This window comes from Thunnus albacares, chromosome 18, assembly GCF_914725855.1.
Source record: "Thunnus albacares chromosome 18, fThuAlb1.1, whole genome shotgun sequence".
In the NCBI taxonomy this organism is placed as follows: Eukaryota; Metazoa; Chordata; class Actinopteri; order Scombriformes; family Scombridae; genus Thunnus; species Thunnus albacares.
The window spans coordinates 16,297,111-16,324,562 of NC_058123.1; the positions used below are offsets into that span (position 1 = coordinate 16,297,111).

At 40.1% G+C, this 27,452-nt stretch overlaps 2 protein-coding genes and 3 long non-coding RNA genes across 8 annotated transcripts in view; 2 read left to right on the forward strand and 3 right to left on the reverse strand.

The window, feature by feature from the left end:
- cabp1b (calcium binding protein 1b) lies at positions 1–15,764 on the forward strand. Of its 3 annotated transcripts, XM_044333234.1 has the most exons (8): positions 7,198–7,703; positions 10,413–10,580; positions 11,594–11,624; positions 11,722–11,865; positions 12,186–12,295; positions 12,591–12,665; positions 12,821–12,893; positions 14,173–15,764. In XM_044333234.1, exons 1-8 carry the CDS (start codon positions 7,662–7,664, stop codon positions 14,196–14,198), a joined length of 669 nt encoding a protein of 222 aa, XP_044189169.1. In that variant the 5' UTR covers positions 7,198–7,661; the 3' UTR covers positions 14,199–15,764. The 3 variants fall into 3 exon arrangements, with proteins under 3 accessions (XP_044189167.1, XP_044189169.1, XP_044189168.1); XM_044333232.1 differs by lacking the exons at positions 7,198–7,703; positions 10,413–10,580 and adding an exon at positions 1–970; XM_044333233.1 differs by lacking the exon at positions 7,198–7,703 and having other exon boundaries at positions 7,715–10,580.
- LOC122968220 lies at positions 12,856–25,303 on the reverse strand. Of its 2 annotated transcripts, none has more exons than XR_006398788.1 (2): positions 25,215–25,303; positions 12,856–14,307 (listed from the first exon to the last, which is right to left on the reverse strand). It is a non-coding gene; the product is annotated as an uncharacterized LOC122968220 (long non-coding RNA). The 2 variants fall into 2 exon arrangements; XR_006398787.1 differs by having other exon boundaries at positions 12,856–16,867; positions 25,215–25,280.
- On the reverse strand, positions 19,858–22,357 carry LOC122968221. Its single transcript, XR_006398789.1, has 2 exons — positions 22,275–22,357; positions 19,858–20,249 (listed from the first exon to the last, which is right to left on the reverse strand). It is a non-coding gene; the product is annotated as an uncharacterized LOC122968221 (long non-coding RNA).
- gpat4 (glycerol-3-phosphate acyltransferase 4) overlaps positions 22,451–27,452 on the forward strand; it is a 7,943-nt gene continuing 2,941 nt past the window's right edge. The window contains exons 1-6 of the mRNA XM_044333235.1: positions 22,451–22,634; positions 25,090–25,159; positions 25,274–25,748; positions 26,011–26,100; positions 26,259–26,352; positions 26,504–26,619. Coding sequence (XP_044189170.1) covers positions 22,467–22,634; positions 25,090–25,159; positions 25,274–25,748; positions 26,011–26,100; positions 26,259–26,352; positions 26,504–26,619 — 1,013 coding nt within the window. The 5' untranslated portion in view covers positions 22,451–22,466. The remainder of the gene's footprint in view (positions 22,635–25,089; positions 25,160–25,273; positions 25,749–26,010; positions 26,101–26,258; positions 26,353–26,503; positions 26,620–27,452) is intronic.
- Positions 25,298–27,452, reverse strand: part of LOC122968219 — a 2,322-nt gene continuing 167 nt past the window's right edge. The window contains exons 2-5 of the long non-coding RNA XR_006398786.1: positions 26,435–26,571; positions 26,024–26,088; positions 25,518–25,604; positions 25,298–25,388 (exon numbers count right to left, since the gene is read on the reverse strand). This is a non-coding gene — a long non-coding RNA (uncharacterized LOC122968219). The remainder of the gene's footprint in view (positions 25,389–25,517; positions 25,605–26,023; positions 26,089–26,434; positions 26,572–27,452) is intronic.

Here is a 27,452-nt window from a genome sequence, read left to right on the forward strand (position 1 = left end):
ATCCAAACTTAGCTGAGCCCCCCGTGAAGCGTCAGACTGACCGTCTGGCTGCCAGATCAGACTGCACTTCACATTTTCTGCAAATGCTCGATCAGGTGGCTGCTGCTCCAACTTCATCACCGCAGACCGTGTAGTGGTGGTCTCGTGCGTGGATGTGGATTAGAGAAGGGGGGGTGGGGGTCCGACTGACTGATGCTGAACACCTGCACGTGGCGGAGGACTGCCTTCTTTTCCTTTACTCGACCTCCAGCCTCCAGCAGCTTCACTTCGCATGTCAAGCGACAGAAAGCCAACCATGAGCTCCTCTCTGCCCAAAAGCGAGTCGACCACTTCTCTGCTCAGATCATCGGGGCTCAACCGCAGGTCTGCGCACTCGGATCATGGTCCACACGGTCACCGCAGCCACCGCAGTCACCATCATCATCATCCCACCGGAGCTGGAGGCGGCGAGGATGCAAGTTGGACGGAGGAGTGCGAGACTAGTGCGCGGAGACCCCTCTGCCAACCAAGACACTCCGACTCTCGACATTTAGGTGATCACCGGGGACAGAAAAGCCAGTCTCACCGGCAGACGAGCCCCCTGGATGACGGTTACCATCAGGAGGATGTGAGGCACGGAACGAGTCGGCATCAGAAAGAGCGCAGCAAGTCCTCCAGGTCCAAACACTCGCATCATCACCACGACTCCTCTCGAGGTGAGCTGCCTCCAGCGCATCACCAGGGCGGCTCCCGGCAGGACAGGAGGACCTCTCCAACTCCATCTTATCCCAAACAGGAAGACGATGCGGCTTTCTTCTTCGAGCCCCGGGAGAGAGTCATCACCGGGTCATCCTCCAGCCTCAACTCTGACACACCTGCAACAAGCGCACCTGTCCAGCCCGCATCCAGACGCACATCCAAAAGACTGAGCGCGACCCCGTCCGAGTATGACTCTACTCTTCACCCCATAGTGAAGTCAGTGTTTGGGCAGGTAAGCAGGCATGAGGAGAAAATTCAACTTTTGAAACAGATCTAAAAGTACATTCAAAGCACAACAAAAGCTGCGGAGAATGTAAAATTACACCAATCACATCAATATTATGGATTTGTTAAATTTGTTAATCATTCATCAAATCAACATTTGAGGGATTCTCCATATGAAATGCGACAAAAAGTCGATTTAAAAAGTGTCCTTCATCATATTGCTCAACGCTCACTTATGCACTGTTACATGTGAAGGTGTTTTGTCGTGTAGAACAGTGCAAAGGGCGAAATTTCAAGCTGTAAAGTAAATAAATCATCAGCAGCAGCAGCAAGAATTAAGACTCAGAGCATTTAGTGGGAACTGATGCAAAATTTCGGTAAGATGTGTAAAACGAATGAAAGTCAGTCCATTACAAGTTTGTTATACTTACACCATACTGGGCTTTACAGGAACAGTCCAAGCTATTAATGAATACAGAAAATCAGCACAAAACTTATCAAATTGAGGATATTTTGGGAAAAGAAATTCAAAGTGAAATCCGCCTCCACAGACATCTGGAGGTTAATTATTGGCTTTAGGTGAGGAAAAGGCTAGTATGGAAATAAAGAATTGTGACATGGGTATACAAAGTCCATGAAAAGGATAATAAGTTCAATATCAATAGAATAATACCTGTAAGGTAATGAAAATTCTTGACATGAGATCTTCAAAAGCATTTTGAACAAAGTGAAAGTTTGTGATTCAGCTCTTTTTACTGCAGTTTGTTCGATTAACCGAAGCGTTGATGCTTATTAAGAGTTTAGTTCATTAGTGGACGGCAGGTGGAGGCTCACAGGTGAGATGCGGGTGAAGCTGGAACCTTATACGCCTCGTTGAGCAGATTAAAAATGGATGTATGTTTTCAGTCCAAATCTGGCTCCTGTATGTATCTGGTATCCATCAGTTTTCACAGCAGGGGGGCTGCTGTCTGTCACGCATCCTGATATGAATGCAGCCTCTTTTATTGTGAGTGTCACCTGAGCAACGGCAGAGGGATCATCTTTCCCGCTGTGTGGAAAACTTTGCAGTGATGAGAGCTTGTCACTCACACACAACACGCACACACACACACACACACACACACTCACACACACAGGTAAGTGATACACACTGAGGGAAGAAATTCTAATAAAATCTAAATGTCATTCACCCCAAAAACTTTTTCCTGATTCTGTGGTTGAGTACGGATCAGTGGCACATAAAGGGTGTATCTCTTCTTCCCTGCATCACCTGTTGACCTACTAATACATCAGCTTTCTTAAAGGCACCACATTTCCTCCTCTGATAACGCAGTTGTAGGTTGTCAGTTCTCTCCCTTCTTTTTTTTTTCTCTTCTTCTTCTTGTTTCATTTAAATCCTTCTCACAGTGTTGATGATAAAAAGCTCAAGCGGAGACAATTACCTCCGTGTGCACTAATGTGTTCCAGAAATAACTCCTCTCAATCCAGGTCAGAGCTTCAATCAGTCTTAGGGGTTCCAGTGAGGCAAAATCCATGCAGCAGTGTGCTATATTAAGTATCTAGAGCTGCTGACGTGTGTGGATATTTTGTCATTTCCATCCATTTAAAATGAAAGAGATATCGAGCTTTGATACGTTCTGCATGTAAAATTCTTAAAGGAGACAGAGTCACCCAGTTTTCAAAGAGGACTAGTTTGTTTTCTGTGATGTTGTCACTGTGAATTTGTTAAATGACACTAGACGCAGCTGTCAATAGTCACAATGGATCTGTGAGTGGATGCCAGTTAGTTGTGTTTGTGCGAACGAAGCAGTGAGAAAAAGTGAGGGAGTGAATGTTTGTGTGTGAGAATGAAAAGAAATAAAACGATAAAAGAGCGTAAAAAAACAAAAAAAAAACAGAGACAGCTTGTGTATGCATGTTTTTGCACCTGCTCAGCATCTTACTCAAGCTGTTTCATTTCAGTTGATGCGACCACACAGTCATACTAACGCGCCTTTAACGCTCCTTGAATAGACGTGGCAGCACAACGCAGGGTGAGATATTACACACTACAAACTCATCTCATATGTTTTATTATGTAACATCAAGATCTGCATAAAATCCATACAGAACTCATTTGCTGCCAGTGGAAGAGGTTAAAAATAGCACATCAAGACCTGATTATGAGAGACTGGAGGAGGGCAGAGCGGGGTTTTTTTCCCCCCCTTTCTTTCTTTCTTTCTTTCCTTTTTGTCTTAGCAAAAATATTCAAATCCTTTGGCAAACATGGTACCTGACAGAGCAAATTTGAGAACTGGTGAATAAAAGCCTGGCGTGTTCAAACGTGTTCCTCCAGGCTGCCAGCAATCACCAAAAAAAAAAAAAAAAAGGCTAGTGTGGGGGTTAGAATAAGGACAAATGTGTTTTGCAGCTTAATGGTGATACAATGATTTTCCAAACTCACTCCTTTTTGCACATTCAGGACTTTAAACTGTCCAGGTTACTCGACACACCTCCATTAAGGGCACAGCGTAAGCATTTTTTTTTTTGTACCAGTAGACATTTTGTTTCTATTTTAGGTGATTCTGAATGATCATGAATGTCCTTGTATGACCTTGTTCTATGAACCATCACAGGGAGTCTGGAAGCGCAGTGCAGACCTGTTATTGAGAGAGGTCTGTTATCTACGGATGAGACATTGTTATTGAGGAAATTACACGTTTTTTTTTTTTTTAATTGAATTTAGATGAAAGGATGTGTATTAACCAGCAGAGGGAGCAAGTACCGTTTGTACTAATAGGTCTGAACTCAAAGAGTGTGTGTGTGTGTGTGAGGGAGAAAGGGAGAGATTGTCCATTGTATGTCACATCAGTGAGCCAGGAAAAGTGAAAGGGCAAGAAAAGAAAGTGAAGGAATCGGATAAATCGGGGGGGAAGACAAAGGATAGAATAGGAATAGAGTGACTTTGCTGGCAGACCTGATGATTGTTATATAAGACAAAAACTCATCAACTCTCACTTCCCTGCTCCCACCTCACAGTTCTGAAGACAATGTGAGGAAATGTCTAAAAACACAGATTAGCTTTTCACTTCCTCGACCTGGGTTTCCTGTTACTCATTCTGCACTCACAGCCGCTGACGTTTCCTGTCTGCCTTTCCCTTTTTCCCTTATTATTTTTTTTTTTTTCTCTTGCAAAATCTCTCTTCCTCTTTTCCCTCTTTCCCCTCTGCCTGGGTCACGCTGACCTTCATGACGTATGAGAGGGAATGAAGAGAGAGAAAAGAGGCAGAGAAACGCAAACTGCGTGCTTTAAAAAGAAAAAGGAAAAAAACGAGTAAATCAAGGAGGAAGATCTGAGAGGGAACGAGAGAGGAAAGAGTGTAGCATCATCGTATTCACCGCAGCATATGCCTCCAGTATGTCTAGAGTATAACAGGCTATTTTTAGACGCAGATGGATATTTTTATATCTGTGCTGGCACAGAAGGAGGTAGAAAATTCAGTCTTTGGTTAAATCCCTTTTGAGATGAGGATTAGGCAGTGAAATGTAAGAGTTGGTGTGCACAGTACGGCACACGCCGCAATGTTAAGCGTGTGTGTGATGATGCTAAATATTTATGGAGACCTGAGGCTGAAAGGGAAATGAGTGAGAGACACTGCAAGACAGGGATTGTGTGTGAGAAAGAGTGTAACACGAGACAGGGGACAAGGGGTAAATGAGTCAGAGGACAAACAGAGAAGGTTTAATTGACTTAAATGAGACATCAGTATTTGTCCCCCCGCTGATGCATGAGATGTTGAAGTAGACTAACATCTGTTTGTACTATGTGAAATAACACTCAAATACCAGAATTATCTGCATGAAAATTTAAGTCTGATTTGAGTGAATGAATGAGCGGTAGGATAAAACTGTGACGTCTCAGCTTGAGCAGAAGAAGATGACGCAAGTATGCATTGTATGTTTTTTCAGTGGCCTCAATGGTTTCAGATTAGACTGATGACAACAGAAACGTACGCACGCAGAAAAAAATCTCACGGTCACTTTATTTATCCCTTTGTCTTGTGCATCAGGATACACTGTGATGTGAGCTTTAGAGAAACGACTCATTTGACCATGAAATGATTACATTTCATTCCACTTTGCAAATAAAAATAAGCACACAAAATCTTGACTAATAATAGTGCAAGAGCAATTCTCATTTTCATTAAAAAAAAGGGGGGTTGATGACGAATGCATGAGAGGTTGTTATTACATCAATCCCTTCCTTCCCCCTCCTACATCTCCCAGCTCATTCAACACACTTGATGGCAGTGGATGAAACAGGATTACATTTGACCTCAAAATCTTCATTAAATAGCAAAAGCAATTATTGATATTTCCTCTACGAATTAGCGTCCTGTCTAGCGTGTGCATATAGATTACTTTGCGTTGCATGTACAGTGAATATGTTGCAAAACAATTGTTATTATTACAAATCATCCTAGTGGCTTCACCTCATGAGTCTGTGAAATATGATGTTTCGTATTTGATAATCACCTAATATTCAGTGTAAATTTCACCTGAGATGAGATGGTGAAATGTGAGTGTGTAAGTAGTTATGTAAATGCGTAAAGTAAAATGTGCGTGTCTGTGTGTGTGTGAGAGAGAGACAGAGAGGGAGGGTGAGGGTGAAAGTGAAGGATGCAGCCCGAGAGAGGAGAGAGATGGATCTCATGCTCGTGCACACTCCAATCTGACATTATGAGAGCTGACGGCCCCTGTGTCTGACGTCTGATGTGTTCTGAAGTTCACAATGAGCCTCCGGTGAGAGGCTGGATGAATCATCCGCAGCACAGCACAGAGGAGCCGCAGAGAAATTGAATGGGAACGAGTTCCGAAAAGACTTTGGCGTGAATGTGTTTATTAAAATAGCAGAGAATAGACAAGGTCGAACATGAGAGAGGGAAACATGGATGTTCCTTACTGTTGCAACAGCCGTCATTAAGTTACCTCAGTAGAGAATGCTGCTGGTAGAAACATGAAACGAGGACTTATACAGCGTGATGTGGCTGTAGTTTTAGACAGTGGTGGAAAAAGTACTTTTAGATCCTTTATTTTAGTAAAAGTAGCAATACTACAGTGCAAAATACAAGTAAAAGTCATACATTCATGTACAGAAGTATTAACAGCAAAATGTATCAAAAGTTCTCATTATGCAGAGTAGTTTCTTACTTGTGATGCAACCATATACAGTATGTATTATATCGATTGATTATTGTTACTGATGCATTAACATGGATGTAAAATTTTAATGTTGCAGCTGCTGGAGGTGGAGAATATTTTAACCTCTATATGAGTATATGCACCATGTTTTATGAGCTAATCATATTTTTCTTCTATGTAAAATCTTAATTGGCAAATATCTGTAAAAAAAAACAAAAAACAAAAAAAAACCTAAGATGCAGTAGAAGTATAAAGTAGCATAAGATGGAAATACCCCAAAAAGTTTAGGTATCTTGAAATTCTACTGAAGTACTTGTAGCAAATGTATAGTTTTACTTTTTACCACTAGTTTTAGAGATGTTTGATGTTTAGAGACCCTCATTTTCACTTTCATCATGCTTGACAATAAATGTGTGTGTGTGGATGATAGAGGGCATTTATGTGCCCGTCTGTGTGTTTTTGAATTTGCACATGTTGGTTTGCATCCTCGCCAGTACAGAATCCATGTGTCATTTCTTGCACATTTTTAGCTTTGATCTGAATCCAAGCCCTTCAAGCTTAACATGACTTTGTGATGCCTCTACATCTGTGTGTGTGTGTGAGAGAGAGAGAGAGAGAGAAAGAGAGAGAGAGAGACAGAGAGAGAGAGAAAGGGATGGATGGATGCTGGGGGTAGAGTTGGGAGAGATGCGGGAGAGTAGGGGGAGAGAGAGAGAGCGTGTGTTATATTTTTAGCTCCACAGCCCCACATCCGTGTGTGCTTAATCAAGTGTGTGTGAGTGTGTGTGTATGTGTATGTGTGTGTGCACGTGTGTGTGTGCGTGTTTGGATTAATGTCTCCAGCGTCTTGCTCAGGGGAAGGTAATGTGCTTGTCCGAACGAGCTTCTTCTGTCACATTCGCATAGATGGTTTAAAACTGTGGAGTGAGGGGGAGAGAGTGAGGGAAAAAAGAGCAAAAGACAGACAGACGGACAGAGAGAGAGAGAGGAAGCGAGGGAGAGAGAGAGGGTAAAGGGGAGGGAGGGAGGGAGGAAAGACACTGTAGGAGAGAGGATAGAATGAATAAGCAATCTTGCTTTTTCTACTCCTGGCGCTTGCATCTCGCTCTGATCACACGCATGCTTCCTCTCCCTCACTTATCTTTGTGTTGTTCTGATCTGTCCTTTGTTCTTGTTTACATATTTCCTCCTTTGTCTCAGCGTCCCTCCCCTCGTACCTCCCGGTGTCCTTGCCTCCGGGTCCATGCACACTCCTTCGTCCTCTCCCTCCTCTCCTCTCCTCTCTTCTCCTATGATATCTCTGCTCCTCTCTCTGCTTTTCTCCCAAATGTCCTCTTGTATTAGTCAATGACCCACTGAACCCTCTCTCCCTTTCTAATCACCCCTATTCCCATGCATGCCCGGGAACATATGCAAACACACATGCATACACGTGCACCTCCACAAAGGCACACTAACACAGACACAGTTAGAGAGAAAACATAAGACAAGAAGGATTTTTTTTTTTTTTTTTTGCAATGGGCAACTCTGTAAAGTCGCTTAAAATTTTCACCAAGAAGGTAAGGTTTGCTCTGAGGTTTTTCACTTGGTTGTGGTCTCCTTGAATCCCCTGCATGTTTGTCTCCTGGTGTGTCCCCGACCTAACCGAAGGCTATTTGACTGGACCTGTGCTGACTGACCCTTGTGTACTATGACTGGGTATTCACTGCCAGGCTGTCTTGTGTGTTCTTTGTTTCTGGAGCCCGAGAACACGTCAGGATAGTAGAAAAAATATTTCAAGATAAGCATTGTGTCTCATGCTGTAGTTTCAGTCAATGTTCGTGAACATGGGAGTTTATAATCTTGACTATTGATGTTGGGCTTTGTTGACTTCCTTTAAAACTCATTCTGCATGTATTATATGGATTGCACTAAACTGGCAGTACTAATATGACATCCTCAGATGTAAGTTCCCTCTATGTGCAGCAGTGCATGACTGCTTTCCCTAGAAACCCATTTTAGCATCTCAGACAGGTCAGAGGAGTCGGTCAGTGCTGCTTGTGCTTGACCGCTGGGCTGAGGTGAAATCGGTGAATTTGGATCATATCACCAAACTTTAGAGTCAGTCAGATTACAACGTGATTACAAAGCCAGCAGACGATGCTACCCTGTTGAATGCACCTGCAGGATGAGATCAGTCAGTGGAAATATTGCAAACAGGTGTGCTGTTTCAACTAAGTCTATTAGCTCAATTGTATCACTAGTGAACATAAGTGCACAGTTGAGGAACAACGAACATTCAGAACCGTTTTATGCAAAAGCTCAAGATGATAACCATCGCTCTTACAACGTATCTCTTACATCTGTTGTCCTCATCGTATCAGCGCGTGCTTGAATAGACTCTCAGCGTAGCAGGCATACAGTCCCGCAAATAGATTTTCCTTCACATCAGCAGCTGTACATCCTTGAGGAAGCACAATATGACAAGCAACTGTTGATGCCATCTGTGCAAAAAATGAGTTGGAGTGCTGGAGAAGTTCTTGCTTGACTTCAGCTTTTCTCTGACACTGTTTCAGATTTTTTCTTTCTTCTTTTTTTTTGGTTATATAACTGCTAGCGCGTGACTTTATAGTACTTTTCTGGCACGATATACCCGTAGACAGCCCTGCTCCATGCATCACTTGGTCAGATTACCCAGTGGGCATCCGTTCCTGTGGTGAGAACTGTAGGAATGCACGAACTGGCATTAGGACTGGCATGGTAACAGATGGAGTGTGAAGGTCATTTGTAGAGCATATATTACAGTGTGTATTTGCATGTAGTATATGTTTACATATTAATTTTTCATTATGTATGCATGTTGATGTCTTATGTTTACTGTAATAAGCATATGAAGATGGGTACTAGCTCATGTCGGAGAGATTTAAAGCAGCAGTAAAAATGGTCCTTTGGTAATTCATTATGACAGTGAGTCCACTCCACTTGCTTTTAGCCAGATTTTCCTCTGCTGAATTGGATTACATTGTGGTAAATGACCAATGTAGTCATGTTTTATTGACAATAAGAGTTGGTGAAGAGTATGAAGACAGAGTCCATTTTCTAAAAGTCTTTGTCTGTGTTTAGCCTTACAGTAGCTCTCTCTAATTCAAATATTAGTCAGCACAATGCTTGGACCATATTTGACTTTGTTTAGAGGAAGCTTTTTTTGTCCAGGCAGGCAGTATTCACTTTTTAATTAACCTCTGTAATTGGGATGACTGCTGTGAGAACGACTTTTGCCCTCTGGTTGACTGGCTAATTGGTAATTATAAATAAATGGCTGGATGAACTTTAGCCTGATCTTCTGGACAGCACAGTTATTGTCAAATGTGCATAAAAAATGTGTCACCATTGGAAAGATGCAAGTAACTATCCCAGCATGAGTTTTGTGGTTGATTATAAATGCTCTCATCAATCTTTTTAACAGCTTCATACCACCGGACACTGTATACTACTACTACTACTAACACATTTATTATTAGTATTGTTAGTTAGGATGCTGTCATAAGGCTGTATTAAAGGGTTATTCCAGTTTATTACAATTTGTGTTTCTTAGTTCTGCCCATCATTGCTATTAGTTATGATATAATTATACTCACCAAAGTCAGTGCTGAGATCTGGGAATATGAAGACATTACTACAACAAAGTCTGATGGGGCAAGAAACAGTCGAAATGTTGGTAATAATTTCTAGTAGCAAAGAAAACTGTGTGCCCAACTACAGTAAGTATGATCTTAGCAATTACTGTGGTGGGTACAATGTTATTATAACCAACGGAAAGGATGGTGGTTAAAGACAATAACAGAGTAAAAAACAACTTAAAGAGAGTTTATGTGACGCTGTCAGATGGTTTGTGATATGAAAAGGGGCAATGCATTATTGCTAAGCAGTAACCTCCGCAATTGGCATTATCTGTTGCACATAAAAAATTTCTAGTGTTCTGTTGTGAAGGGTGGTGACCCTTGGAACAGATTCATGGATGGCATCAGTTGCTCTTGTCAAGAGATATTACCCCCCCTTCCCTCTGACTAAGGTGCTTTCCTCCATCATGACTGACCCGACTCCACACCTCTCTATGACTGACAGACATGTGTCTGTCACCTCTGATCCTGCTTTTGAAACCCTCCACACTCCCACCTCCATGTTGGCTCCTTGTTGACTCTATGCTGCCACAAACTGAGTCACAGTCTCTACCCCTGTTTTTGCCCCTGCTCCCATGTCTGGCCCCCCTGCCCCGGATGCTGCTTCAGGACCAAAAGAAGAACTACAAAGCAGTGCAGTCCTGTGAGGAGGGGGGCTCTGGGGGGGCCTATCTTGAGCCGCTAGTGGCCCTGGCCCAGAACGGAGCCAACATGCACAACGTGCTGGGGCCTGCATGCATCTTTCTACGCAAGGGCTTCGCTGAGAGCCGGCAGGCTGTACGTAAGTCCAGAAAATATCATGTGCATGCATGCAAAGAGATTATTACACAATACAGCACAAGCACAATAACGGAAACGAGTGATGAATGTAACGTCAGCACTTACAGCATGTAAAGACGCGTGGTGGAACTGAGAAGATGGTATTATGAGAATACAACGTTAAATCTTGTTTAGTATCGAATCTTCTTGATAGCTAGAATGCTAAATGCTTGGATGGTGTGTGTGTGTGTGTACTTATGCATGAGGGTGCATTACTCAAAAACATGGTGGACATATGGAGCAAGGCAGAGGATTATTAAGGCAGGCGTTATGGAGATGGCAGAAATACTTCTCACATGGCCATTATTCCCCTTCATCTATTTCCAGCAGTGACAACATGAGTCAAGGTTTTGTTATGAATGAAAACAGTAATGAAATCCTCAGTGTAGAAGACCGTTTGTTTTACTGATTGTTCTGATGATGAGCTCTCAGATGGTTGTTCTTAATGGATGCAGAGGTTCAGATTTGAGTCATTACAATTATGGGCTTGCACATGAAGGAACTACTGTATTCTTGAAAAGTTCAATCTTCTATTTTTCTATTGTCAATGCATTTTCACATTTGTCGGAAATGACAAGCTCTGTACCTATAAAGAGAAATTAATTTTACACACACATCTCCGCTACAGATACAGTAAATCATTTAGGTTCCTCTCTACTGAAACAAATAAGTGAGCTTATATTTTTATATTTATTCTGTTATTTTAATTAAGTTTTTTTTAGCGGTTTGTCACAGAGTGCCAAGAGTCTGCATGTTTTCCTCCCATCCAAACACTTCAGCAGGTGATCCCACTGATAAGCCCTCCCTCTCTGGCTGGAAGGAAAACCTGCTCTCCTGGCACTCTGTGGCACTAACCTGTAGTTACCTATTTATTGTTCACAGTGTCATGCTGTGTGGGGAGTGCTGCGTATTGGCATGATTTTTAAAATATCAGCAGTGTTTGGACTCTAACTTTGCGTTGTGATTCACAGGACAGAGAGTTGAGGCCAGAGGAAATGGATGGTATGTGTTATGCAACATAAAACTTTTTTTCCCACACAATAATTCTCCAGTAATGTTCACAGAGTAATTTGTACATTCATACCCCATCTTCTCTCAGAGTTGCGTGAGGCATTCAAGGAGTTTGACAAAGACAAAGATGGGTTTATCGGCTGCAAAGACCTGGGAAACTGCATGAGAACTATGGGCTACATGCCAACAGAGATGGAGTTAATAGAACTGAGCCAGCAGATCAACATGAATTGTAAGTAAAATGAGTGTATGTGAGTGTATATCTTTTAGCAAGCACATCTATAAATAATTACTTCTGTTTTTTTTTAATCTATTTTCATTCTTATTTCTTTACTCTGACAAACACAGACTCAAATGTTCATATAATCACTGCAACAGTAAATTTGAGGTCAACACTCTTGTAAGATCCACTATAAAAACAGTGGTGGGGCTTCAGCGCCAGTAGTTATTAGACAATGTGCAACAAAAGGCATAAGACCTTGTCAGTCTTTATGTTTGTTTTTAAGTGTAAACTTCAGATAACCCAGCGTCTTCTTATCCTCTGTACAACAGTGGGAGGACATGTTGACTTTGAGGACTTTGTTGAACTCATGGGGCCCAAACTTCTGGCTGAAACTGCAGACATGATTGGTGTAAAGGAGCTGAGGGATGCATTCAAGGAGGTAGGAAAGGAGAAGCTCAAGAAAATGATAAAAATAGTATTATGGTTTTATCAGATTGAGTCAGTAATATGTGTGGGGTCCATCTTAAAGTTTTAATATAGAAATAATGTCTTCAGATGGTATTATGGGAATTGGAAACATGCTGCTCCACTGATATTCTGGTAATGTAGTGATGCTGACAGTGGTTGGTACAAGCTCAGGGACATATGTAAGTAAAATGGAAAAGAAAGTTTTGGTAATTGCAAGTTATAATTCAATTGTTTTACTCATTTGTCTCTTCTTCTTTCATTTTCAGTTTGACACAAATGGTGATGGCCAGATCAGCACAGCAGAACTTAGAGAAGCAATGAAAAAACTTTTAGGACAACAGGTACGGAGCTGCTGGGAGAGTCTGTCCTCTTCTCTGTAGCTCTCCATCAATCACGGTGTCTGTTTGAATCTTGTCTGTCTAATCTACTGAGTATCTTGCCTGAGTTTGTGACATGGACTTTCACACCTTGATTCCCCACAATCTGACTTTTTCAGGTTGGCCACAGAGATCTAGAGGACATCCTACGAGACATCGACCTCAACGGAGATGGCCACGTAGACTTTGAAGGTAAAATAAAACCAACTCTGCAGTATAGGACATCATACGTTGCAATTCATACAGCATACTATATTTAACTGCAGCCCGAGCCCGGAAATCAAACATGCTTACACAATACCTTTCATTGCTCTCACTTTCTCTCATCCTGTCTTTTTTTAAACACAAACACACACTCAAGCACATTTCAAGTATAAGCAAAAATCCCAGCATGTCTCTGACTGATATCCCAATACCACGCTGATAGTGAGGTGAGGGGATGAAGGCAGTAGGTCTGTCTGTCAGATTATCTCCATACCAAGGGATTATGTCACCTCATAGATTACCCCCAGAGAAAAAGATGCATATAGGCTGTCAAGGATGAAAATATCAGGATGTGCTTTTCTCAGTAGTGCAACTAGTATATTTAATTCTAATAACTAAATTTTAATATTTTCCCTGCATTTTATATCCAATCCATTGATGCTAATGTCCAATTAACATTTACGTTAACATTTAACAGAGAGGTTCGGTATATTCAGGGGTAAGTTTTAGGCAGCATTAGTGTGTAAAATGCCATTAAGAGAGAGAAAAGAGACAAAATAACATATGTCAGTAATTACAATGATACACTGAATTACTTAACTCTTGACAGTTGATTTAAACATGACAGTGTAACATACAAGCTTGCAATAACTGATTTTAACAAACTGCTATCAGGCTAACACATTTGAGACATCCATTCAAAATATTTTAATAATATGTTTTTGTTAGCCAAACTGATTATGACCCATTTGGATAAAAGTAAGGAATATTTTCTTTATTGAGTGAGATGGTCAGACAGAGCTAAAGCCCAGGTCACATTAACCTCTATAGAAAAATTAATAGAAATACATGAATTGGAACTTAAAGGAATAGTTGGGAAATAGTTTGCTTATTTGCTCATGCACAGAGTGTTAACTGAGGAGATTGACATCACTGTCATATCTGTGCAGTAAATAAAAAGCTATACACACAGCAGCCGGTTAGCTTAGCTTAGCATAAAGACTGGAAACAGGGATAAACAGCTAGCCTGGCTCTGTCCAAAAGTAACAAAATCCACTGTCCAGCACCTCTTTAGCTTACTGATTAACATGTAACACCCACCTACCAACATCTCCAAAGCAGAAACAGAAATAGCATGCAGAAGAAAATAGCATGACATACAATTGTTTTCACTTGCACTGCATCATATAATAAATCTTACTGTAGATTTTTTAAGTAGCTGACTTTTAAGTTATGTCCGACATTTGTCCTTTTCTTCATTTCACAGAATTTGTGCGAATGATGTCCCGATGAGTTCCTAAGGGAGAGCCGACATGTTAAAATACAACATGGATTCTCTGTTGGCATGGGGGGAAGATGAGAGAAACCAGCACAGGCTACTGATGGGTCTTGAACTTCTGAACTGTCAGTGAACAAGAAAACAAAAACATATCAACCCTGCCCTGAAACTGCCACGCTGAAGCTCAAAGGCTGACGAATACAGCCAGGAGCAACACTGTTGATTACATGCTGCTGTTTCCTAGAGCATAAACAAAACAAACAGCTGCATTTCTGACTTTTACAAAGCATATTTTAAAAAAAAGCACATTTTCCTTTAGTAATGACATTTATAATGCTGATGTGGTTGTCAACTCAAGGGTAAAGGGGTAATGTGACGTTTGAGCGATTTGGCTCAAACTCTATGCCATCGTTGCTGATAACTGCAGCAGTTAAAGAGACATGTTCCAACTACAGCAGTATGCCAGCAGCACCCTACAAATACAGCACATTACTTTCTTATGCTGAAGACATCTTAAGCACAAATACAATATGGCAATATGGAAATATTTCATGTGATCCTGTCAAAGCTGTGTGTTTGTGTTTTGTGCATACTGTTGTTTCTCTACACACTATGGATTTATTTTGTCCCTTAAGACCATTGTCAAACTCTGGTTAAGGAAAGCCAATTTTTGTTTTGTAATTATGTGTAATGTAGCAATGATACAGTTCTTCTGACTTTAATAACGTTATGCCTATCTTACTGTGATATATGTGTAATTTTCAGTGTGCATAAGACTGCAAAAATTCTTGAAGGATGTTCTCTCCACGTACAGCGAGTTGCTAATCTCGACTACTGTGACAGGCCTTTTTAAATATGTTTTACCAATTCTGAATATTACTCTGCATGGATACTCAGAATGCATAAAACATGTTCTGGTTTGTTTGTTGGATCATCTACACTGTGACTCACAGTGGTGGATGAGCGTTCAAACTTCAGATGAAAGAGCGATTATGTTAATGCTTTAATTTTTATGAGAAGAGCTTTGATAAATGTACTTATTTATTGGGTTTCTGTGAGTCTATTGTGTCTACAGAACAGTCCTGAAGTGAAAAATTTCACTTTGTTATAACATTTACGTTTTTAACTTTAATACCTCAAAAGGAATTGAACAATCAACCTCATCCACAAACTGCCCCTATAGCATAATCTGTAATTTCAATTTACCTTCTTTACCTTCTTCATTATACATATATGTAAGGGAGCAGTATTAGCTTCTTTATGAAAAAAGCCAAAGAAAGTTTACAGAAATTATTATTTGAGTCTCATTCAGAGTAGTATTTTTTAGAAATATGATCTATTGGATTACATTTTCAAAATGGCTGCTTTAAATGTCCTTTGGTTCCTGGGGCAGCTAAATTATTGGTTGACTGTTCAGAAATGGACATGGGGGGTATATGCATGCTATAAAGATGAGATATTCTTCTAAGGGAAATTCTTACTTTGTGATTTTACTTGTCTTTACTGTGTGAAACTATGCATGCTAGAAAACAATTCAATTTGTAGCAGAATAAAAATAAAAGGTTTTTATGGAACTTGAACATAGATGCAGTGTCTGTAAATTGTCTATGTGTGTGAGAGTACTTGTATTTTTCATGTTGTGGGGACATAAGTTTACACGGTCACATAGTGGGGATTTGCCAAGACAAAAAGCAAGTCCTCATAATGTAAATCAATATATTTTAGTACTGGTCTAGGGTTGGGGTACGGGTTAGGGTATGTCTCAAGGAAATTGATGTAAGTCAATGTAATGTCCCCCAAAAGTATGTAAACATGACTCCGTGTTAAGTTAGAATTAAATTGAGGTAGAGTTATGCCGAATTCATAATACATGACTGTAGCCCTGATTTTACGCTCGCCGACAGTTTTTGGAGATTGCTGACAAAAGCCCCTGATCAGAGTCAAATCATTGTTTGTTCAGCACTTGCAAATCAGCGCTTGATCACTATGTGTGAATTGTTCAAAGACGCGATCCGAGAGACTTGCTGATGCATCTCAGGTGCCTGAAAGATATTAAGCAGGCTAAATATCTGGATCTGGAGTCCAAATCCTGTAGTGTGAGAAGTGTTGTGACTGGCAATGACGGTGTCTACGAGCTACAGCCAATGAGAGCACAGATAAGGGGAAACATTTCACGTGTCACTTCTTGTGTGACACTTCATGACAAAACGTAGTTTGTAGACCAGAAAGCCTCGTCGGGGAAAGATCCTGTAATGTGTGACCCCCTGTTGCCAATCAGTCACGTAGTGTGCAAACCACAACGACTTGAGGATTCATGATTACAAGACCAAGAGTTGTGTAGTGTGAATCTAACAACTTTGAGAGTCATGTAGTGTGTGCTTGGCATTAGGGTTAGTGCATTTAATGTTGTTGTGATGGTTAAGGTTAGGGTTAGTAGCTACAGGGAATGCATTATGTCAATTAGGTTTCTCAAAAAAAATAGAAAGCCAAACATTTTGGGGGGGCACGAATGTGTTTGTACAGTCACAGTATGGGGACTAGGTTCCAATTTGGGGACAAAAAAATTTTGGGGTTAAGATTTAGTTTTGTTTAAGGTGTGGATTGGTTGGTTATGCCACAGAGAATTCTCAGTTCTAATTGGATGGCAGGTGTCCATTAATTTCTTGACATGTTGGGCATCTTACTATAAAATGTAGAAAAAAATAATTTCATAAATTAATCCACAGAAAAATTATGCTTTTTCATACACATTGTAGTTTAACACGCAAATGCACATATACAGAATTAAAACTGTATACAATAGAAATTGCAACAAGTTCCCCTCAAACATTCAGCCTTCAGCAGAACAAAGACTTAGGAGTGACAACAAAGAACTTACATTTTCATTATTGATTAACTGGTTGATTATTTTCTTGATTAATTGTAGGTCTATAAAATGTCAAAAAACTGTGAAAATTAAAAAGTTCATGGTAATGGCATCAAATTTCTTGTTTTGTTCAACCAACAGTTGAAAACCCAAAGAAATTAAATTAAGTTTTCTAAAATGTAAGATGAGGAAAAGCAGAAAATTGTCACATTTGAGAAGCTGGAACCAGAGAAAATTAAAATGTGCTGCTTGAGAAATGACTAACAATTAATCAATTTTAAGAACTGTTGCTGATTATTTTTCTATCAATTGACTAAGCAATAAAGGTAAGACAATTGATCTGCGGGAAAATTCATGTTACAGCACCACTGAGACAGGCTGAGAGGTAAGAACACAGTTAAGGAGCTTTTTGAATGAAGTAGATTAAAATAAGAGATTAAACAAATTAGTTGGTTGGAAATTACTTGGAATTTGGCAGGCACAGTAAGAAACTGTAAAACACTGATGCCTCTGCTACAGGAGATTAAAATAATGAACACTACTAAGACAATATTTGGACTGATGGAGAAAGTTAAGCCCCTCAAATCCAGCAAAGTCTGTAGACAAAATCATGTCTGAGATGTTATATTTCAAAAGCCAAAAGCAGCAGCAGCATCCAACATTTCAGTGAGCTTTTTAAAAATGAATAATTTCTTGAAATGTAAAATGAGACTTATGCCAACAAATAAAGATGGGGACTAATACAATTCTGACATTTACAAAAATCTGTGTAAATAGCTCACTGACAGACCAGTCTCAACTGACTAATATTTCACAGTTAGAGCCAACTTGGCTTTTAACTGAAACAGCGCAGCAGGCCATCTTTATCTTCTCATAAAAGCAAAATGCCTGTTTCAGAGAGAATAAAGCATGTATCATACAGGATAAAGTTAATATCATAAAAGCAATGTACACAGTGACGGGTAAAGTTTTTTTTTTTTAAAAAAGGATTAAGAGTCATACAAGGCAGTCAAATCATCAAAGTCCAGATTTAAATAAATGAACTATAGAAATATAAAAGTCCTAATCCCCAGCATGAAGTGAATATATCTGCTTTAGCACAGCCTCCCATCATACATACAATCAAACTGGGCTGTTTTGATTTCTTTTGAAGGGGACCTATTATGCTTTTCCTTATTTTCAGTCATATATATAATGTTACAATGTCAGATGTTCATATTAAACATGGCCAGAGTGTCAAATAATGAGGTAAACATATGTAAAAGTAATCCCTGTGAACAAAAAGCACCGGCTTCAGACTGCTCTGAACGCTTAGTTTCCAACATTTTTTTCTACTTTCAGCCCAAGCCGACATCAGCTCATGACAGATTTCTTCATATGGTCATCTGCCCCACGCACAGCGCTCAAGTTCACTGCTCCGCTCCACTAATGTTATGCTGTTTTTCCGATGTTTTGGGAGTAGTCACGCCGAGCTATGACTCAAATGGAGATGGCACGCTGTCAGTGTTTTTCTATTACACAACACAGCAAAGTAAAATAAGTTGTTTACTCGTCTGAGGTGTACTGGTCGTCTGCAGCTCTTGATCAGACATCATCATCGCTGTGGCTGTCTCTTCCTGTATTATTCCTCACTAAATTATTTCTAATTGATCTACTGAACAAAGAGCTCCAAATATCTCCATATACTGTTGTGTTGATTGGTTTTTAGCGTTGCTTGCTAAACTCTGCTAATTTGGTGTGGATTATGTTTAATTCTTCAAAATAAAAGCCTCCCATTATTTACTCATTTAAAAGCTTTTAATTTGACGCAGTAAAGCAGGAAATGTTGGATTTGCATCAGTGGCAACTTAACACGACTCTGATACTTGCTGCCCCAGGAATCTGGAAAGCTGGCCAATCAGAACAGAGTGGGCTCATCAGAAGGGGGGCCTTATAGAGACAGGAGCTAAAACTGCCTGTTAGAGACAGAGGCAGAACTGAGGGGCTGCATAAAGGGCCAGTGTAAGATAAATAAGTAGGTTTTTGAACTGTGAATCATGCAAAGCTACTAGTGGAGTCCCAAAATAAAAAATAAAGCTGGAAATGTGCACAATAGGTCGCCTTTAATTCCAAATGTATTTTCTCTGCTTATCAATATATATCGATTAGTTGTCTTTGTTCCTTTTATTTAAGGGCTAGTTTTCTAAGTATTTTGAGTAAGTGTGTTTTCATAGGCCTATTATTGGTATAACAATAGCTCATAACAGATGTTATGTAATAGAATCAAATAGGTACATTATTGTAAAATGTAGGTTATTTAAAGATGTTTTTTCAGTCAATCAGCCTATATGTATCAGTCAGTCTGATACATATAGGCTACCCTAACTTAGTTAAGTTGTTGACTACAAATTTACATAATATATACATAAAATCTGAATTCAGACCATTTACTGTACACAAAATTATCCTTATCATTGTTCACCCTGTACATGAAAAAAGGGCACTAAAACCATTGTGTTCATTTTCTTTGATCAACCTCCTTGTGCTTGAGTTTCCAGCTTCAGTTCGTCAGATGAAACTGTGTTCCATACTGTAAATAAACAGTATAGAGTCAAGATCAAATCAGAACCCCAAAAACTGTATTTAATGTAATTTATTTATTTCTGCTTCGTTGACTGATATAAATAAAAGGAGAAATGTATTACACATAGAAATGTATATTTATTATTAATAATATGGTCATTTTTGATGTTGCTGGGCTAATGTATTGATATTGATTGATTGACACTATATAGCCTAATTCCTCATAATAAAATTTCCACATGTTGTATTTTTTCCAGTGTTATCGTCAGTTTATTCAGTTTGGACAAGGCTTGAACAGATGGACTTCACCTTATATAGCCTCTTTTCTGCTTGGACCACCTCTACACTGTAATCTGATTTACTGTCCATGGCCAGCCCACAATGCACTGACAGCAGCCCTCATTGGCCACCTGTTGCCATGAGGACTCTACACAGCCCTGTTAGCAGCTTTAGCATGCTGCTGAAAGCCAGCACAGTGTCAGAAATCCCTGTACTTCAGACTTAACCGTCCAGATGGAGAACAACTTGACCGCATGTCATCTCAATCCTCTCCCGGCACAGGACTAAATCTGGAGGACGGTAAGACCTGTTTGTAACTCATCATAGAGTTCCCATGCTAGCATGTTATGAACCAAACCTATAAATACACAAATGGCATGTAAATAATAAACTAACTAGTCATGATTAGTTACACACATTATGTCTAATGTTAAGAGGAAGGGATAATTACTCCATAATTACCATTACTGAACATTTCTGTGTCACTTCAATTGCATTACCCAGCTCAATTAACAATATAGTTTTAAAATAGTTTTTGCTGGCATTGCACCTTTAGTTCATGGTTAATACCAGTAGGGACAGTTGAATTCTTAAAGATCCCCCCCTGACATGTTCTAAGATGTAGGTACATAAAATACTTGACTTTGAATTATAATTTGTGTTGAGTAAGGTTTTCCCACACACACACACACACAAAAATCAATTAGGCTACCTAAATTACCAATTACCTAATTACCTAAAAATCCTTAAAATTACTTACTCACTCTCCCTCATTACAAACTCCAGAATCTATGAATATGCAATTATTTTTTATTTCAAAAGTTTGACTGCTGAACAGTAGATGTCACCTACTTCACCTTAAAGTCCATTCTCAGTGTATGTGCACTCAAGACTTCAAGTTTCCATACAACACTTGTGTAAATCGAATACTGGGTCATGATTGGCTCCAAAATTGTTGTGATGTCACAAATCTTGCTCACAGGTACACCCCTTAAACTCAGATTTAATATATTTACTAGGGCTGTAGTCTGCTGGTCAATTAGTTGGTCGATATGCTCTCGTCCAACTAAATTCTCATTGGTTGAATAATCTCTGTGTTATTTTCATAAGGAGAAAAGTCCTACATCAACAGCTTTACAGGAGTAATCCATTATTTCCTGCGGTGGGAGGGACAGACTAACAAATTACCTGTGAAAACAGGGGTGTATTTAAAACACCCCTCTTGTTTTCACAACTTTGAACTCGCCAAACCTAATGGACACTGCTGGGTCTAACTGTACTCAACGTTTATTGACCGTACTGAATGTTTACTGAATCTGTGTTTCTCGATAATGATAACAACGAGAACCCCCGCCAGGCCAAAAAAAATTTTTTTTAAATATTTGATTGGAAATCGACAGCGTTTGGGAGTCTCTGTGCAGCGTTGTCCCAGTACGTGAGTCAACCTCTGCTGTTGCCTGGGAAACTACTGGTAGCGTGGCTCCGTTAAGGAATATATTTGCGTAGCGAGTGGGAAAGAGCGAGGGGCAGAGGAGTGACAGTGGATGCAAGCGGAGCAGAGGAAAAGGTTAGTAGTAAGTTGTCAGTCTGGCAGTAAATGTACAGTACAGACTACAGTGTGTCAGTTAATAAACGCAAAAAAGTCACGTCTGTTGTTTCCCCAAATGCTGGAAAAGTAAAGGGGGTTAGCTCCAAAGTTAGCAACAATGGGTTAGCCTAACCTGAAGACACAAAACAGAGAAATACAGAAAAGAGAAATGTGTGGCTGCCGAATTTACTGTGTACTCTATCCCGTTATATCGCGTGCAACTAATCAATTAGTTGAAGATTATGTACGATTTTTGTCGACCAAAATTTTCTTTGGTTGACTACAGCCCTAATATTTACAATATTTCATATTACTAACTACACATCTATACAAGATGCAACTAACTATTATACTACTACTGTATCGTGGGAAGCTGTGGATATCTCACGAATGAAGTCTTCATCATTTTCTCAATGCATTCGACTTAGTGACAGTTGTTCTACTTTTTCAACAATAAGACAATAGCTGTCAATTTACAATTGTGAGCTGCAGTCATTGCATCATTGTTGTAAAGCTAGAATAAGTGTTTTGCATGCTGTCAAGAAAAAGTCAGTGAATGTAAAGAGGAAATCATGTCATTCTGAACACTTGATATGGGGAAGAATTTTAGGGTAACTACCTCTCAGGCCAGCCCAGGATACCAGAATATATCAGTAATGCTTATGTCACTATACCAATAATAATAATATGTGGAAAATGTGCAAAAATGTGATGTTGCTCAGAAGGTTATTTAAAGTCCATCACAATGTAAGACAGGTTTCCTGAAAGGAAACACTTGGATTATAAAGTTTGTACCTTTTATGACTGATCATGATATTTTCTGCTGTCTTTGTCAGACACAGACAATGAGTTCCCCTTGATGTACATTTCAGCGACGGCTTCAGACACTGATGCTTCAAACGGACCAGAAGACTTGACCTAAATCTGAGGGTTTCAGCGCTGAGGGTGTGCAGTTACACTGCTCTCTGTGTATCTTCTGCTGTTAGCATGACTTGGTTTACGTTCCCCGTTGACAACCTGCTATGCAGGTGTCTTGGCATCTCCATCACCGTGTGGCTGACTCTTCTGTTTGTCTTCATAATTGTGCCAGCTGTACTTGGTGTCTCTTTTGGGATCCGCAGACTCTACATGATGACGCTTCTCAGGATCTTTGAGGTGAGCTTGGCGTCTATATAATGCACAATTTGGAGGGTACAAAAGAAAAGTCTTATAAATTCATATGTTATTGTACCAGGAGTTTGGTGAACTGAAGTTTGTTCTGATTATTCATTATACAACTTTTTGGAGCCTAGACCTTACCTCAAAATAGCTAATAAAATTGCTCATAAAAATAAGTTAAATTTAGAATAAATGTTGACAATACTGAACAGTGATAAACAGAGATTATGCACCATGACAGTGTTAAAATATTCACTGTCTGCCAGATGGAGAGCAGGGCGAACATTAGTGCTGGGGCCCCACAATGCATCACATCAGTGGTAGTAACACATGCCTCCCCTGACACAGTGGGGACCCTAAAGTCCTCTGAGAGAGTATTTCTTCCCAAAACATGCTGGTTTGATTTAACTAGGCTCCTTTGCCTCTACAACATTACTCAAAGGTTTCTGTCACTTAAGGCAGTCATAGGCCAGGGATGGAAAATCGAGCTACACTGTACTATGGTTGCAGGACTTTGGCTCCCATCCCATCTTCTTGGAGCAGGCACCATTAATGGCCTTGTGTTCTGTACATATTCCCACTATTCTCTCCGCATCCATTTATCCTGTGTGGATAGAAGAGGTTGACCACACATGCCCTGGTTCTCAGAAATCCTACCGTTGCTGGATGGGACCTCAGGGAACTCCGAGCTCAGAGGGACTATTAGAAGCACAGGACATATTGCTGCATCCCTTTCCTCAGAGACACAGGCTTTGGGACAGCCCTTGGGAGGAACAAGGTCTTAGCCATGGGACTACCATCTGAGGTGATGTAGACTCTCCCGAGAGCTCAGACTCATGGGATGAAGTCCATCTACTGGCATAGGTGGTTGGAGTTTTTAGATTCAAAACTCTAAACAAAAAAAACATCAAAAACTGCCTTCTATACTCAGGATAATGGTGGTTATGATTAAAGCTTAACTAATAAGGAGATACCTGTTGTTTCAGGATGTTTGCAAAATGCTTTCCCAATTTCTTAAGAGTTCTTCGACAGTTGTACACAGTTATTGTAAGTCAATTGTCCCACCCCACAGTTTGGAGTTGGTTTTCAAGGCTCTGGAGAAGGCCCTGTTTGAGCTGCCGGAGCTGATCAATTGTCTGGTCAAGAAGACTGTATTTCTCTTGGCTTCTGTTAGGAGGTTGGGAGGAGCTGCAGGATCTCTTGATCCATCATGAACTTGCATTGTGAAGGTTCCTGTGTAAAGGTATAAGGGTGGCCTCTGGTCAAGAAGACTGTATTTCTCTTGGCTTCTGTTAGGAGGTTGGGAGGAGCTGCAGGATCTCTTGATCCATCATGAACTTGCATTGTGAAGGTTCCTGTGTAAAGGTATAAGGGTGGCCTTTCGGTCAAATTTGACATACCTTCCAAAGATCCTTTGTGGATTTTCTCTCTGCTTTGTCCAGTCAGGGCTGTGAGACTGTACATTGAATGTGAGTCCAGTATAAAGCAGACCAGCTATAAATTGGTTTCAACACAGAAACTTTGAAAGTCCAGATTTTCCCACTGGATTGTGGATGTTATAGCAAGCCAATATGGTGCTGCTGTTCCACTGCCTTCAGGTGTGGTTAAATTCTGTGATAAGGCAGCATCATGGCCACTTTCTACTGACATACAGTATGTCACACTGCTACTTCGCGTGTCCCATCCACATGGTTATACCATGTTAATTTAACTGTAGGTACCTCCTTTAGGAATTAGGTGGGAACAGGCTGCTACTGTCCACTGGGGACTGGTTCAGTGACCTCTGTATGAATCAGACTCAGCATCTTGCAAAGCTGGCAAGCCCATGGTAGAGTCATCTTAGTTTCATGCAGTAGTTTTGGGAGTACTTGCTGGTCTAGGAGCATGTGTGTATTGTGTACAGTTAGTAGTAGCTGTATTTCCATGGGCCCCTCTGAAACACACATTGGTGTTTTCTGCGGAGAACATACCAGTTGATGCTTCTCAAAATGATCTTTCTCCAGTTTATGGTGGCAAAGAGGCCTAATTTATCACTCTTGTGACCTAAAGTTGTGATTTATGCTCAAGAAAGTCAGACAAAGGGTAGGGTTCAAAGCAGAAATTGGACCAGAAAAGAGTTTGTTTCTGCAATTTCTGTGCATTGTTTTCTCAGCTGCAAGCTTCTGAGGAAAACACATGTTCTTTCAACCTTCTCTACTGCAGAGCTGTGGTCTCCAGGGATCTTGCTGCTTAATTTCATCACTTTGATCGTTTCACAGTGTGCTGTGACCATATTCTCTTGGAATCTCTTACCATTAATGCATTTTGAAGGACTGTAGTGCTTAATTACTGCTTATCCAACTCCATAGCTGCTAGTCAGCTGTAGTATATCAAATTAAGGCTTTAGTTCCTACTCTTACAAAGAAAATTGCTGCTGCTTAATTCATTGTAATGTTTTTTTCTCCCAAATTAGTGGGCAACCTTACGAATGGAGATGGGAGCAAAAGAAAAGAATCAGCATCTCTATAAACCATATAGCAATGGTAAATGATTACTGTATAATTTAACTGTTAATATGTCTCAGTGATGAATACTTACATGTTGATCATTTTCACCATTAACTCAAATGTCTTTCTTCTCCGTGCTCCCCCCTGTAGGTATCATAGCCAAAGATCCTGCATCATCTTTGCAGCAGGAGATCCAGGAGCTTCGGGGTTCTGCCAACTGTCTGCGCTCTGAGCCGGAGTTTGAGATGGCTGATATCTTCTATTTCTGCCGAAGAGGCGTGGAGAGCATAGTGGATGATGAGGTGACCAAGCGCTTTTCAGCCCAGGAGCTGGAGAGCTGGAACTTATTGACTCGAAGCAACTACAACTTCCGTCATATAAGTCTGAGACTCACTGTCCTGTGGGGTCTGGGAATCCTCATTCGCTATGGCGTCCTGCTGCCTCTGAGGTCAGAGCTGTGCTCAGCATCTGTAAGATTCATCTCATCATACAAAAGCAGTAAAAGGGTGAACTACTGTTTCAGTCTTACGATATGTTCTCCTTTTTTCAGGGTTACTTTGGCAGCCACTGGCATTAGTCTGCTCTTAGTATTGACTACTTTGGTGGGATTTTTACCAAATAGAGAGTAAGTCTCCCCCAATTCCTATAACAGTTCAAGCATGTATGTGAATTTAAGTCTATAACAAGAGCAGAAGGATGACTTGACTTGATTTAATTACGTGTAGACTGCACTACTCATATTTTAGCCAATCAGGTTTATAATATTTTTTCTGACAGATTGTTTTGCTGCTTTAAAAAATGAAATGGTTGTTTGATAGATCTTGGACTATGTGTCAGCCGTTAGAGACCTGGAGTAATTTTTGTGGCATCATGCTGTTTGTCTTCAGGTTAAGGTCCTACCTGAGTGAGAAGATTCATCTGATGTGTTACCGCATCTGTGTTAGAGCTCTCACAGCAATCATCACCTATCATAACAGGTACATAATATTTAGTATTCGTCAACAAAATCAGCCTCCTAAGAGACGGAAATTAAAAGTGTTAAAAGTGTAAAAGTTTACAACTTTTTGTAAATGTCTGATAGCCTGTCAGAAAGTTGTGTGTCTGTGTCTGAAACAAACAGTTTTTTCAATTGCAGTGAGAACAAACCAAAAAATGGCGGTATCTGTGTGGCAAATCATACAACGCCCATTGACATCATCATCTTGGCCAATGATGGGTGCTACTCTATGGTTTGTTTATCTCTGTCTATGTTTCTGTGAGTGTGTGTGTTCCGTTTTCATAAGAATGAATGATTAGGAAAAATTGCTTTACTTGCTTTTTCTATTGCAGTCTGCAGAGGTGTTGTTTTCCTACTGAACTTGAGTTGAACTTGTCTCTCAGGTTGGCCAAATTCATGGAGGGTTGATGGGAATGGTCCAAAGAGCCATGGTCAAATCCTCTCCTCATATCTGGTTTCAAAGATCAGAAGTGAAAGACAGACACCTAGTGGCCAAAAGGTAACACTGCATCATCTCAGTGTTGGTATCTCTCCAAGCTCCTGTTATATTATGGTCAGTGCCACTGCTGAGCAACCAGTGACCTTCAAGCATGTTTATGTACTGATGGTAACCAGTGAGCTTCACAGAGGACATTTCTGGGACATACAGTAAAGAGATTATTTCAATGTATCATATCAGAAAGAGGTCCTGCCATTCACTCCTGTTAAATGAAAAAAATATAGCCTATATAAAGGTTAGCTGTGATTGACATATTTTGTTGTGACATATTTTACCTATCACATAATGAATTGTACCATACAATACGTACATAGTATACAGTATTTTGCACACAAACAACTAAATTTGTCTACATGGCGGCAAAAGCCTCCCAACAAATAATACACCAGTCACAGAGAAACAAAAGCAAGCAAAAAGTGCCTCAAAAACCTCTAAATTCTGCTTGTAATTTCTACACATTTACTTTACTGACATTACTACAATCACTCCTATTTTAACACATACACCACAGTTACACTCATCCTACACTGATATAACCTACACAGAACCTTTCAGCAACATTAGCATAACACTCACCTGCACTTGCACTTAACCTCTTAACAAAATGGCGCGACTCTGCCCTGTTAACGAGCGACCGGAAGTGAAACTGGTCTGAATATAGCATGTCTATTTACCATTAACTCGCGACTGACTGGCTTATACTCAGAAACAATCTTTTAAACACATTTTTATATGTTATCTCATGCAAAGGTCTGTAACTTTCACTGACAAAATAGTAGAAAACCGAAATTCACGGAGGTAACTGTTCTCAATGGCGGCAACAAAAATACGTT

Coding starts and splice junctions, on each gene's coding strand:
- cabp1b (XM_044333232.1), top strand. CDS start 272: ATGTCAAGCGACAGAAAGCCAACCATGAGCTCCTCTCTGCCCAAAAGC. Junction 11,866..12,185: donor CCAGCAGATCAACATGAATT/GTAAGTAAAATG, acceptor TCTGTACAACAG/TGGGAGGACATGTTGACTTT. Junction 12,296..12,590: donor TGAGGGATGCATTCAAGGAG/GTAGGAAAGGAG, acceptor TTTCATTTTCAG/TTTGACACAAATGGTGATGG.